The sequence below is a fragment of the Ciona robusta genome, chromosome 8 (assembly GCF_009617815.1).
Source record: "Ciona robusta chromosome 8, ASM961781v2".
NCBI classification, from domain to species: Eukaryota; Metazoa; Chordata; class Ascidiacea; order Phlebobranchia; family Cionidae; genus Ciona; species Ciona robusta.
Genome location: NC_143242.1, coordinates 3,142,114 through 3,154,660, shown reverse-complemented (window position 1 = coordinate 3,154,660; position 12,547 = coordinate 3,142,114). Strand labels below are relative to the sequence as shown.

At 33.0% G+C, this 12,547-nt stretch overlaps 3 protein-coding genes across 4 annotated transcripts; 1 reads left to right on the top strand and 2 right to left on the bottom strand.

Annotated features, from left to right (window-relative positions):
* Positions 1–168: 168 nt before the first annotated feature.
* Positions 169–2,582, bottom strand: LOC149732324 (ribosome biogenesis protein BRX1 homolog). Its single transcript, XM_089883691.1, has 7 exons — positions 2,314–2,582; positions 1,995–2,106; positions 1,684–1,848; positions 1,385–1,458; positions 1,072–1,258; positions 845–939; positions 169–492 (listed from the first exon to the last, which is right to left on the bottom strand). Exons 1-7 carry the CDS (start codon positions 2,446–2,448, stop codon positions 346–348), a joined length of 915 nt encoding a protein of 304 aa, XP_089739817.1. The 5' UTR covers positions 2,449–2,582; the 3' UTR covers positions 169–345.
* Positions 2,583–4,000: 1,418 nt separating this feature from the next.
* Positions 4,001–11,157, top strand: LOC149732323 (uncharacterized). Its single transcript, XM_089883770.1, has 5 exons — positions 4,001–6,066; positions 6,562–6,816; positions 8,772–8,948; positions 9,276–9,384; positions 9,861–11,157. Exons 1-5 carry the CDS (start codon positions 4,064–4,066, stop codon positions 10,065–10,067), a joined length of 2,751 nt encoding a protein of 916 aa, XP_089739896.1. The 5' UTR covers positions 4,001–4,063; the 3' UTR covers positions 10,068–11,157.
* On the bottom strand, positions 11,158–12,515 carry LOC149732322 (COMM domain-containing protein 7-like). 2 transcript variants are annotated; one of them, XM_089883774.1, is made up of 5 exons: positions 12,376–12,515; positions 12,142–12,245; positions 11,922–12,078; positions 11,622–11,848; positions 11,158–11,415 (listed from the first exon to the last, which is right to left on the bottom strand). In XM_089883774.1, exons 2-5 carry the CDS (start codon positions 12,232–12,234, stop codon positions 11,287–11,289), a joined length of 606 nt encoding a protein of 201 aa, XP_089739900.1. In that variant the 5' UTR covers positions 12,235–12,245; positions 12,376–12,515; the 3' UTR covers positions 11,158–11,286. The 2 variants fall into 2 exon arrangements, with proteins under 2 accessions (XP_089739900.1, XP_089739901.1); XM_089883775.1 differs by having other exon boundaries at positions 12,310–12,412.
* Positions 12,516–12,547: the final 32 nt, after the last annotated feature.

The window sequence follows — 12,547 nt, the reverse complement described above, 5'->3', positions numbered from 1 at the left end:
ATAAACTAAATTCAGTTACCCAGATTCGCAAAAAAACTTATTTTTATTTTCTCAGATATTTTATGCAACACGCATTAAAAATTTAAAATTTAAACTAAAATTAGGTTTAACCAGATACGCCAAAAAAATGTTTATTTATTTTCTACTTATCATATTTTCTGCGACACGCTTTGGAAACAAATTTATTTCAGGATTTGGCAGTTAAAAACTCAAAAACTTAGTTAACCAGATTTGCAAAAAAATGCTTATTCATTGCAAATTCATTGCTTAAGCAAAAAATGCATTACCTACATATTTTTTGCGACACGCATTAAAATTTCACTAAGTTTTAAAAAGAAATTTATTTCATGATTCGGCAGTTAAATTGGTATCGAACACTTGGTCAGTTTCATCAGCTGCAAACGTTTTATCTGAACGTCTCATTTTCTTGTCTATCTTCGCAGCTTTATTATCAACATACTTTGTGGAGCTTTTCTTTTCTAAATGTCGAACCTGGTACACAGTTTGGTTAAGACACAATATATAGATGGTTGTTTATCCTGTATGCCTGATAATTTAGACAACCCATTAGTGACCATTGGGTTGGAGCAATTGCTGTTAAAGTGTGATGCCCACAATGGTAGCAGCGATAAGCCTTAACCCATTAGCTCTGTAGTCTGTAGTGACCATTGGTTCTGAGAAATTGCTGTTAAGTGTTATGCTCTTGCCCAAGGACAAAAGCCACAGTGATAGCAGCGAGAAGACTAAACCCATTACCTCTGGATCATGTAGGCAGGCGCCCACTATGTCGGTTGAATAAGTGTATACTATACTAGGAGTTGAATACAAAATCACAAAGTATTACCAGATTTGGAGACTGGTAGTCTGGATTAATATAGAGAATTGGACCACCAAAGCTGCCTGATAATATCCTTGATAATGTCATCGTGTATCTGGGACCTGGAAGAGAAAAAAGAATAAGAATCCCAAAACGGGACAGGTTTATTAGCCTAGAATCACTACTAAGAATTTTTTTGGGGGGTAGGCAAGTTATTTACAATATTACAAAAATACTGCTGCAGCCTTTCCTACCAATTTCAACTAGTTCTCCATTTTCTTCCACAATCTGATAATTACGAAACCAGATCTTGCCATCCATCAAACTGAATGTGAACACATGGTCAACAAAAGGTTGACTCTTAGGATGAAAATTTGGAGTTCCGAAAACTTGAATGAATAATTCTTTTAACAACTTCATGTGCGGAGAATCATCAAATTTCTAAAATCAAATATAACCTTAATATTTTACAAACCACCAGAACTTCCGACAATTAACTTTTATTGGTATAAACTACCCCAAACCTATTTTTTGTGGTAAACTATATGTAATATTAGGTGTGCTTACCGAATCAAAAGATAGAATTGGTCTTGATGCTTTTAAACAATTTCCAGTAAACTTCAGTTCTTCCATCATGTTTACTGAAAAGAAAAAAATTAAAAATTACTGGTTTTGCGTACACGTTCTATACACTGCAGCTTTAAAAGCACCTAGATTGTAAAGTTTATTTTTGGCATAAATTTTTGTCTGAAATATATTTTTTTGATTACAAATCAAAATGTGAGTGGATTTTCTTATGAAACTTGTGCATATTGTTTTCGGCATTAAACACACCTTAGCTGATTTAAAATTTCAACATAACTTACAATATTCCACATGAAACAATGCAGAAGGTCCATGAGGTACATTAGATATCCACATATAAACATCTCTCTTCTTTTTGCCAACAAGAAAAATACATTTATTGCAACTTTTAATCTCGCAAATCTCATTTACCATGAGCAAGTCACTCTTTCGGTCCATCTTTACATCTGCAAAGGTAATATAGGAAATTATACACTACAGGTTTATTAAACCTTAAAAATCAAACAGTTTGGCTGCATATTGCAAAAAAAGATCAATCTTTCCAACCCAATAGTTAACCTTTGAAATGTTATACTTTTTTCATGTTTTTTACCTGTCTTAGTGTGTGGCATTAAGTTCCTCAGATCATTTACCAAATGCCTTCCTTTGTAGGTGATTCCTCTGGATGTGAAGACCAAGACTTTCTGTTTATTTTTCCATCGACCCTATGAACAAACATAATAATTAATAACTATATATCATAGTTAAAAATAAAAAAGGCTTGCTTATAGAAGATAACGCTATGCTTGTTAAATGGCTCTACTATGAAAAAGTAACTTTATTAGTCTCTAGATTAAGATAGCAAAGATTGGAGTATAGTGACAAGATACCTATTGTTAAAATTAATTAAGTTTGTTTGGTAAGGTTTTTACCTTGGTTAGCGTTGGCATATCCGTCAATTCATTAGTGACTTCTTCTTCTGGTTCTTCTTTTGGTTCTTCAGGGTTTAATTTTTGAAGCTTCGTTTTTCTGTTGTTTCTTTCTTTACTTTTACGTTTTTGCGCCATAATGGTGATTTGAACACTAAACAACAACTGAAGTGAATATATAAGATAAGTTTACTTGTGGCACGTCGGTTTTTAATCTTAAAATAACAAACGAACAGCTTTGCTTTATTTTTAAAGAAACGTGAACATGTGGTTTACGTTTATCTTTATTTTTCCTGCAACCACTCATGCGTACAGTACAGTTTTACACAGAAATCTTTTATCAAGTAGTAATATGACGATTTTTACGAATTCTAGCATAAAAAAATAGTATTTGTTTAGACTAAAGTATACTAACTGTTAGTGTACTATGTTCAGAATATGTAAAGGAAATGTTTTGCATACTGTTTACTATTATTCGATTACAAATTTAGGTCGATAATTTCCCTGTGGTCGCCCTCAGAGCCATAGAGGTGTTTTTACGACTCTGGTCGCCCTAGGCCGATATAATTTACGCAAATATACTATGACATATTAACCATAACATAACGCGGTTTTAAATTATATTTCAAACATACATAGTGTAAAACCTGCCGTTTTAAACCATGTTGCAATATATACTTTTGATTTTGTTATATTGATTAGACTTTGCTTTGCACTCTTGTTATTTACGTTTCGGAAAATCATCCATTTTTTACCGAGTCAACAGTTGCTGTTTCTACGAATTGTCGCGATAGTTGATCACGTACGTAGTTGATACGCAATTCTCGTCAATAGTTTTGGCATTGTATAGTAATTTGGTACTCTGGGATACGGTAGAAGTTTGTGTAATCGGATTTGCTGCAGTTTTATAAAGCTTGGACTTAAATCGTAAGCGATTTTAGTTATTTGGATGCGGTGTTTGTTAGAAAGTTACGTGACGGTGACGGTAAGCGTTTTTTGTTTATAATTATTACAATATTTGTGATACCGTCACAGTGTAAACGTTGTTTTAAAAATACATTGCCCTAATAGTTTGTATAGATAAACTATATGCAAATAAAAAATATTGACGACTAACTAGTAACAACTGTTTCGTTTAAGTGGTCTGGACTCTAAGTCTGAGTTGGTTAAAGTTGTTATTTTATTGTTTTGTTTGTGCATAACTGTAAAGTATATAACCAATCATTTTTTATGAATATATTAATCTGTTTTATAAAGAAAATTTAAAGATCACGTCCTATTTTTAAGCCTGGACAACTAAATTCATAAACTGGGTTTAATCGGCAATTAACTTCTAATAAATGATTTAATGGTGCATATACCCCAAAGAAAATTTACAAAGTTTGCTTAAATTTGTTAGGCTATATAATTTCAATGTATTGTGCTAACAAAATGGCTGTTTCTAAAAAGTAATTGTTAGTGACACTGACAGCGGTATCTCAATTTGGACTTATATAATATTACACAATTCCAAGACTAAAATACTAACATTTGCTAGAGTGTCAATACAAGCATAACATTCCATATATAATTTATGAGACAGAATGGAAACTAACTTTACCGATTTTGGAAGTAAAAATGAGTAAAATCAACTTGTGACGTCATGCACTTAACTTGCTGTAGTGCTTTAATCATCATATTCCGTTTCAGTTTTTTATTCTTGGTTGAAAAGTTTGTATATATACAGATTAGTAAAACTTTTTATCTGTGCTGAATGATTACCTCGATAGCAATGATGACATCTCCTGCTAAGCATCCACACGGTGGAATACAGAGGATAAAACAAAAGATTAAGCCTCGCCAACCCATCCCATCACTGTTCTCTGAGCCAATACAAATTCATAAAATAAAGAAAAAACTTGTCGTGTCACAAGACTCACAGAGAAGCACAGTGAAATTGAAACCGTCCACAGTGGATACAAACAGCAGTGATGTGAAACATAGAACGCCTCAGGAACATGGCATTTTAAAAAGTGAAACCAAAGATCATAAAAAGATGTTTACCTCTAAGCAATCTAACGCACACTCTCAGGAGAAGTCTCTCTCCAAATTATCAGCAAAAGATGGGAAGTCCAGGCAGCTGAATGACATAAATGGCCGTTTTGAGCAGAATCATAACAGTAAACCAAAAGTGAAAACCGAATCTACTCACAAACATGGCCATAAGCAAGGGATTGAAAAGCTGAAACATAAGCCAAAAAAGAAAATTCATTCTGAAAAATTAAATGGAAGCACCAAACCTCGTACCAATCCTGATTCAAAAACTTCCATTGCCCCAACAGACTCCCCTGTTAAAGAAAAGGTTGCACAAAATGAAGAAATTTCTTCACAGAACGGAGGAATTACCAGTTTTAATGAAATCAAACCAAAACGAGATAGAACTGAAAGCAGACACAGTGAACTTGGAGATAATGTGTTTGATAATATTATGAACAATAATGATTCAGAATCCCTAATTTCCTCCGATGATGAATCTCAAAGTAAAACGACTTTCACCATTTCCGAAACTGGGCAAATTGAATCCAAAGACACTCTTTGTAAAAAGGAAAAAATTTGTAATTTAGTAGAAAATTCACAAGAAGTCGTTTCACAAGACAATATTACCAATGGTGAGGGTGATCCTCATGATTTTTTGGTTGCTGAAACACATGAAATCAGTTGCCCTGAAGAGGAGGTAAGTAGTGTAGAAGTTAATGGCAAATTGTCGCCATCTTTAAGTCATGAACAATGTATAGAAATTGATCAACACGCTAACCATGAGCGTGAAACCACGAACTTGAAAACGCTTGATGAACTTGCAAGTCGAAATGAACTAAAGCTTTCCAAAAAGCGCAAATTAAGCGTTTCAGCTGAAGTAAAGCATAAACACAAAAAGCACAAGCATGACAGAGAGCGTAAGTTACATAAACACAACCGTGCAGATCGAGAACACAAACACAAGCAAAGTAAAAAACGCATTAAAAGTGAAACTAAAGAAAACGGTCATTTGTATAAGGAAGAATTTGAAAAGAGAAAAGAATGCGATAAACGTTTTGATGAAGTGAGAAATATGAAAATCAAAGAAGAGCTTCAAGAAGACTTTGTATCAAATGAGAATTTTGAAGAAAAGATTGCAAAGATTGAAGCAGAAGGTACTTGCTTTGAAGAACAAACTAAAAGTAAAATAGATGCTGAAACGCTTGCCTGTGAGGTGAAACAAGAGTTAAATGTGAAGCAGGAACCCAATTCATGTTCCAGCTCAGAAGATGAATCTGAAACTAAACAAGATAAAAAAGTTCCCTCTATCGGTGTTATATCCAGGCACTTACGTCAAGCGTTATCCTCCGATGTTGAAATTGTTGATCGATTTCCATTCTCGGATCCTAGTTTCCGTGAATTCGTTCATGTGGAAACTGACCCTAACGGAGAAGCATCTGTTCTTCATGTTTATCAATCTGAAATTGATATTCTCTCACAAGAGATGCAGAAAAAATTTGCGCACGATTTTTGCACACTATGTTTCTTGGAAGAAAAAAATTCAGAAGCTGACTTTGTCATGGGTATTGTGCATGGTTCTGCAACTAACATGCCAGATTTTCTTGAGTACTTATCTGAGAAGCGAGGTGACATGCGAGTTAAATCGGAAGTCCTCGGCCAGAGGGATATCGTCACCATGAACATCAGGGAGTTCAGGGAACAAGTTTGCAAGACTTTCTCTGTGGAAAGTGGAATGTACAGGTATGTTTCTTAATGTAGTTTAAACATTGATGCTTAATATTTTTATTTCCTGAACTGGTAATATACAACTTTTGAAAATATCTTTGTGTCAAAAAATCTCTTTTTTGTCGTACAGTAGTAAATCTGGCAGTTATATGTTCAGTTCCTTTATTTCCATACACACTGTAAAAATAGTGTTCCGTTCATATCAGTGATACAATGTTTGTGTTTGATCTACAAATTTGGGGAAAATACACAACTATGGTAGTCCTCTATTCATTGCGTAATTAGGAAACAGAATCACATGATTCAGTGCATTATGTTCTTATAAAGGAAGCAGTTAACTCATTCATTCATTATATCTCTTTAGTCTTTTATAAACCAAACCTCTACTACATGTTTTGTGTCATGCAAGTTTAATAAACAACAAAAACCTTAATAGTTAATACAATTTATTTCTTTTCAAAGACCAAGCTACAAAAAATTGTAAAACTGTAATATTCATAAATTTTTCAGGTATGGCCCAATGCGTCAGATAAGCTTAGTTGGAGCTGTGCATGAAGAAGCAGGTGGCTACATGCCTGATGTACTTGACATGTTAGAAGAAAATCCATTCCTCAATATCACTTCACCATGGGGTGCAATGTCATGTGTGGATCTTGAATGCCGTTCCCTAAGTAATGACGGACCTATCTTATGGATACGACCTGGTGAGCAAATGGTTCCTGCCGCCGACCTAAAAGGAATTGGTTCTCCTGCTAAAAGGAGGAGGTAAGAGGTTCCTAAGTACTGTTTACTGTATGTATTGTTACCACACTCAATATTAAATAAGGTTTATAAGCAATTAATAGGCGCCTAGCTTTTGCAAAGTCAAGGTACCCATAAGTTTTAAAATATAAAAGTATATGCCAGTGTGTTTTGCTTGTTACTGTACATTATTAGGTTTTATTTAGAAATCGACTGGATTGATATTGAACTATCACCACTGTATGGTGTTTATTTTAAGACATGTTTAAAGATGGGTTTTAAATTGTTTATGCTATATACTGTGTACTCATGGGTACTCTAATTTATTTTCAGGGCATGTACGCATTTCAACGCATACCTTGCATGGTACGCATGTTAGGCGGCCAAATAGCTATTAAAGTTGTATCTCATTATTTATAATATAGTTAGTGAGGTACATGGTTGTTTAATGGCCGTTATTTGTATTATAAATCACAGGCATAGTTCCTAGTTGGTTTAGTGTACATTTTCTTCTAAAAATCACAAATCACTATTTATTGGCAGTACAATATGCTGTAAATTACTTGGAAAAATAATTAAAACGGAATGTGTACTGTACTGTACCTAATGCTATCCATAAAAATTACATGTTAATTTTTTGTGGGCCTATTTAATAGTATTTTAGTGAATAGTGATACAGAATAGTGGAAATACAATGCCAGTACTGCTGTATATTTTTTTATATACTGGGATGACACACATAAAATTTCTAAAAATTCCATTCTAATACAACTGCAGTCTGCAGTGTATTTATGCGTATGCAATAAACATTAATTTAACAGAAGCAACATTATTACTTTTGATCAAATTACATCTAAATTATCTGTATCGTATGTATGCCATTTACCCAATTAAATTATCTCTAGGGTCATTGGTTGGATTTCAACATAACATTTATTAACTTAGTTCAATGTGTGTGGTTTGAATGTCTCAAGTTGCCATGAGACTGAAATGTTGAGTGTCACAAATTCCTATTCAGAAAAAACTTAAAGAAATATATATTTGTATCTTTCTGTTTGTTTTCTAGATAGTATCTAAAACCTTTTTTTGTTTGTGTGTTTATAGCCTATAGTAGTGAAGCAAAACAACTGACATTTTAAAAGTGATTTGTTAACAAAAAGTTATGTAAGAGCATTGTTTAAAATCTTTCATAGGCTAGTCCATGTAAAATGTAACAATATTATTAATATATATGTACAATTTCCATGGTATTTTAACTTTTAAAAACAGATTTTGTGATTTTAGTAGCTTCATTACTTAGTGAATGAACCACACACTTTGTTTTATGAAACTTGTTTATGCATGTAATTGAAATGAATAGTACGTCATTTTGACAGGAACAGTCTATTTATAAACATCATGTGCTTTGCAATGATTTAAAATTAATTCTTTCCTGGCTTTTTAGATTAATTGTACTTTGGGTTAGAATACCTAGATAGCCTACTAGCTACTATGTCAATTTTATGACATCCAAGATTTAGAAATTTTGGGTATTTGTGAAAATGTGTTTGAATTAACTATTTCTAATTAAAAAAACATGAAATGATATGTTTATGCAATAGAAATGTAAATTAATAAGTGGTTTGTTAATGTATACTGGGTTTAATGTTTGTATTATTACATATGTGTTACATAATTTACATTATATATATAATCTGCTGTTAAGCCCCATTGGTGTAATTAGATTCACAGATTATACAGCAATTGTAATGCATATATTGTATGGATATTGATATATTAATATAAGTATAAGTTAATTACCTGAAGGTTACATTGTGTTTCCTAATACATTGTAGAATGTTGTATAAATATACTGCATATTGTATAAGAAAAGGTCAAACTGAAACACACAATTATTACAACGAACCATACTTCTGGTTCATATACTTTACAGCCAATTGATCAAATAGCAACTTGCGTTTACATGTTTGTTATTGCAGGTCACAAGTTGGTGGTTTACAGAAACTGGCGTTCCAATACAGCGCACGATCAAACGATATGAGAGAAACGTTCATAGAGGATAGAACTCACGCTCATGCTGACCATGTTGGTCACATAACAGATAGACAGACAACATGGGCAGTTGGTGTATTGAAAAGTATCACTGCCGGCCACAAGTGAGTTAGATTGTTAGAAATTATTAGTTTCTGCTCTTTCCATTTAAATGATCAAATGTATACAAATATTGAATTAAAAAAATTAGAATTACGTCATGCTCAAAAAATGTAAAAACGACAGACTTGTTAAAAAACACTCAACTAATAAAATACTAAAGTGATGAATAGAATACGTGTTTACATAACCACAGAATCATTACACCCATGCCATGCATTTAGTCAGCACAGTTTTCAAATTTATAAAAAGCTTCAACCAATTGCACTGCGCTGAATTGAAATTTTTGTCAACTGAAAAAATATGTGGAAAAAATTAATTTAAATTTTCAGACCAAAAATGAACAAGCTCTTGAAAGATGTAATTTGTTTCCACGCCTCTTCATTCTTCAACACTTCTCAGACACTTCAACTTGATCTATTTGAGCCACCTATGTCCCAGGTGAATACAATTTCATTGTTATTTTTCAATACCAGTTATTGTGTTGAGACTGTTGAGTGATGTTTAAGTAGTAGTACTGTTCCTTTGAGCAGAACTTATTGTAAGTGAAAAACCTTATGTAATTCAGGGTAACACATGACAATATTGTATTGACAATTAGATTTACAACTCGCCTGTTTTGGATAGGTAGCAACTGCTTAAGTATATTATATATGACTTCTGTTATTTGTATATTTTTTCTAATTATTTTAATGGTTGTTAATGAAATTAGACATGCTATTTCAGCTAATCACAAAAGTAATATAAATTTATGTTAACTTGCCTTATTTGGAAACCATGATAATATGATATATATATACCTTTAATTAAACAAACCAATAAATAATGCTTTCCAACACTGACAATCCTAAACATCATCAACAGTTTTCAGTAATAGTTCTATTTTTTTTATATTTTCATTTAACCCATATTTTTAGTGTGTACGATGGGTGGATGAAGCCAAGTTAAACCAGATGAGAAGAGAAGGCATTCGCTACTCGCGCGTCAAACTATATGATAATGACATCTACTTCATTCCTCGTAACATTATCCATCAGTTTCGGACAGTTTCATCATCCAGCAGTGTTGCATGGCATATGAGAATGAAGGGACTGCATGGGGAACCTACGTATATTAAACCGTAGATGCTTCAGTACTTCGTTCCTCTGCCTTTACTTATGAGATCTTTTTTACCCGACTGTGTTGTATGGTTAAGACCTTGCACTACTATGATCACTGCTCATCTCGGAGATTACAGTACACAGAAACCAACACAGTTGCAATGTTAGAAAGACAATTTTGAATCAGAGTTTCTGCTTTGAAGCGACTTAGACTGCCTTCTGTATTGTTTTTTTACCAATCTTTTCCTATATCAGCAACGTAATATGATTTATTAAAGTGTTTCCTGTTTCAACACTCAATTTCGCAAGTTGCTATGCGAGATCTACAGCTATAAATTTGTCCTTTTATTTTTTTTTCCGTTTTGATTTTAGTGATGGCAAACAGTGCCTCTTTAACTGTGAAAATTTTTATTCCTTTGTGTCACTTGTAGTAATAGAATTCTATGTCAAACTGCAGCCTGACACTATTTATTTGTTGTGCTCCTTTTCCTTAGATACCAAAAATCTGGATAACAAGCCCAATTTTTACTTGTTTTTTTTCACTGTAGCACTACTATAACAAGTCTAACGGTTTGATTTTAATGGATAATACTCAACAGTTCCCTTTGTTCAATTCGTATCAGTATTTTCTTCACTTTTAAGTTGCTTACTTGTTGCATGGCCACCAAAAACGTTTGGAATTGGTTTGAATGCCCCATGCTTTTGTTTCGTTCACAAATTAGTTTTATGCACTTTTTGAACTTTTTAAAAAGGCATGTTTTAAAATGTATCATCAAATTTTTAAGTTCTATCTATTTGTAAATGTAGCAATACTTCAAGGTGTTGGGAAGTGCAAAGCCTTGCAACAACAATTTTCCTGCACATTCACATGCTTGACAATAATGTGTGTGCAAATGGTGCTGTAAAATATTTCGCTATACTATTCTGTACAAATTGTTTATTTCTCTTTTTTATTGAACTAAAATTTAATGTGTACAGGCCAGCCATAGTTCTTATTTCCTTGTTGAAAAACCACATTAGCTGAATCATCTTAACGTTTTGTTTGACCAGGAACATGCTTCCTCAAGGGGAACTGTCATCCTTTTTCCAAATAAAACAATTTGTATAATACCAATTCATGAAAAAAATATTTATTGCACGATATACGAATGGGCATGAACAAACAATAATATAAGCAGGTTCATGCTCTTAAGTGAAAAATCAAGAGGGAAATTTACAATTTGCGACATCAACAGAGCATTGTTCAAGATATAGTAGCATCAAGGTTCAGCTTTGCTTTTTCCATTTCATGTAGGAAGTTGTAGAATTGAGGTAATGTCAGTTCCATTAAAACATTTTCTGTCTTTGTTCCTTTAGTGACAATCATCTTTAACTGTAACAGTAGATGTGAAATTAGCTTTAAGCATAAGGGAATACCAAGTTTTCCTAGTTTACGGGAAAGAGATAGTTGTTTTACATTTAGAGCATACAATAGTATTGGACAGCCCCTTTATGAGTGGTAATTTGGTATAATACACAGATAACAAGGGCTGTATAACTGCAAAAGTTTTTTTGTACATTGAAATGCATATGTTTCACCTGCACATAACATGCTCCAACTCTGTGTAATTCGCTGCTGGAAGCAGTGACCCCAAATTTCCACTCCATGTCCACAAGCCTGTGTGGTGCGTGATGCAATGTAACAGCATCTGGGGATTCAACTCTTTTCCATGCTTGGCAAAGCGATGAAGCACGACTTTGCTCTTGTTTTAACTGGAGAAGATCACTGTACAACTGACCTGGAGTTAACTTGTTTTTTGAAGCCTCTGCAATTTAGAAAAATTATTATAAAAGTTCTGGTAAAAATGCCACAACATATACTGTATAAAACAAGACCACCTTTGCATAATATAAGTAATGTTTTAAACATGTTTTTAGTTTCCTTAATATCCACTTGATGTGAAGTAGAAAAGTGATTCAGAATATCATCTAGCTCGCTTGCAAGTTCAATGTTGGCCAAGAAAGCAAATAGATGTTCCAACAGTTCCTCGTATTGCTGTATGTATATTACAAATTATTAAACATAAAAAAAAGGTATGAAGAATATTTACACCCAGACCGTTTTCGATAGTTGGTTTGTGCGTTGTATGTCATTGTAGAAATCCAAAGGTGGTTTTGCTTGGCAGAAATTAAACGCAACGTTTTCGCTCATGGTTAATCAATCTACACAACAATTAAAACAGTAAATAAATAGTAAATGCATATTATAATATTTTACAAACAGTACCACATAAACTCTTTAGTCACGCGAGAATTCCGACACTTATTTATTTGTAAATATCAAACATTTTACCTTGTATCAATACGCGAAATGATATTGCAGATTCTTTATGTTTTCGTGCCCATTTAATAAATGTTACGGTTTTGGTTATTTCGCCTATTAGATTTTGCAAGAGTCTATCTGTTTCCTTATACGGAAAAATGCAAAAGTACTATTTGTTTGCCCATATACCTTTGTTTTTTTT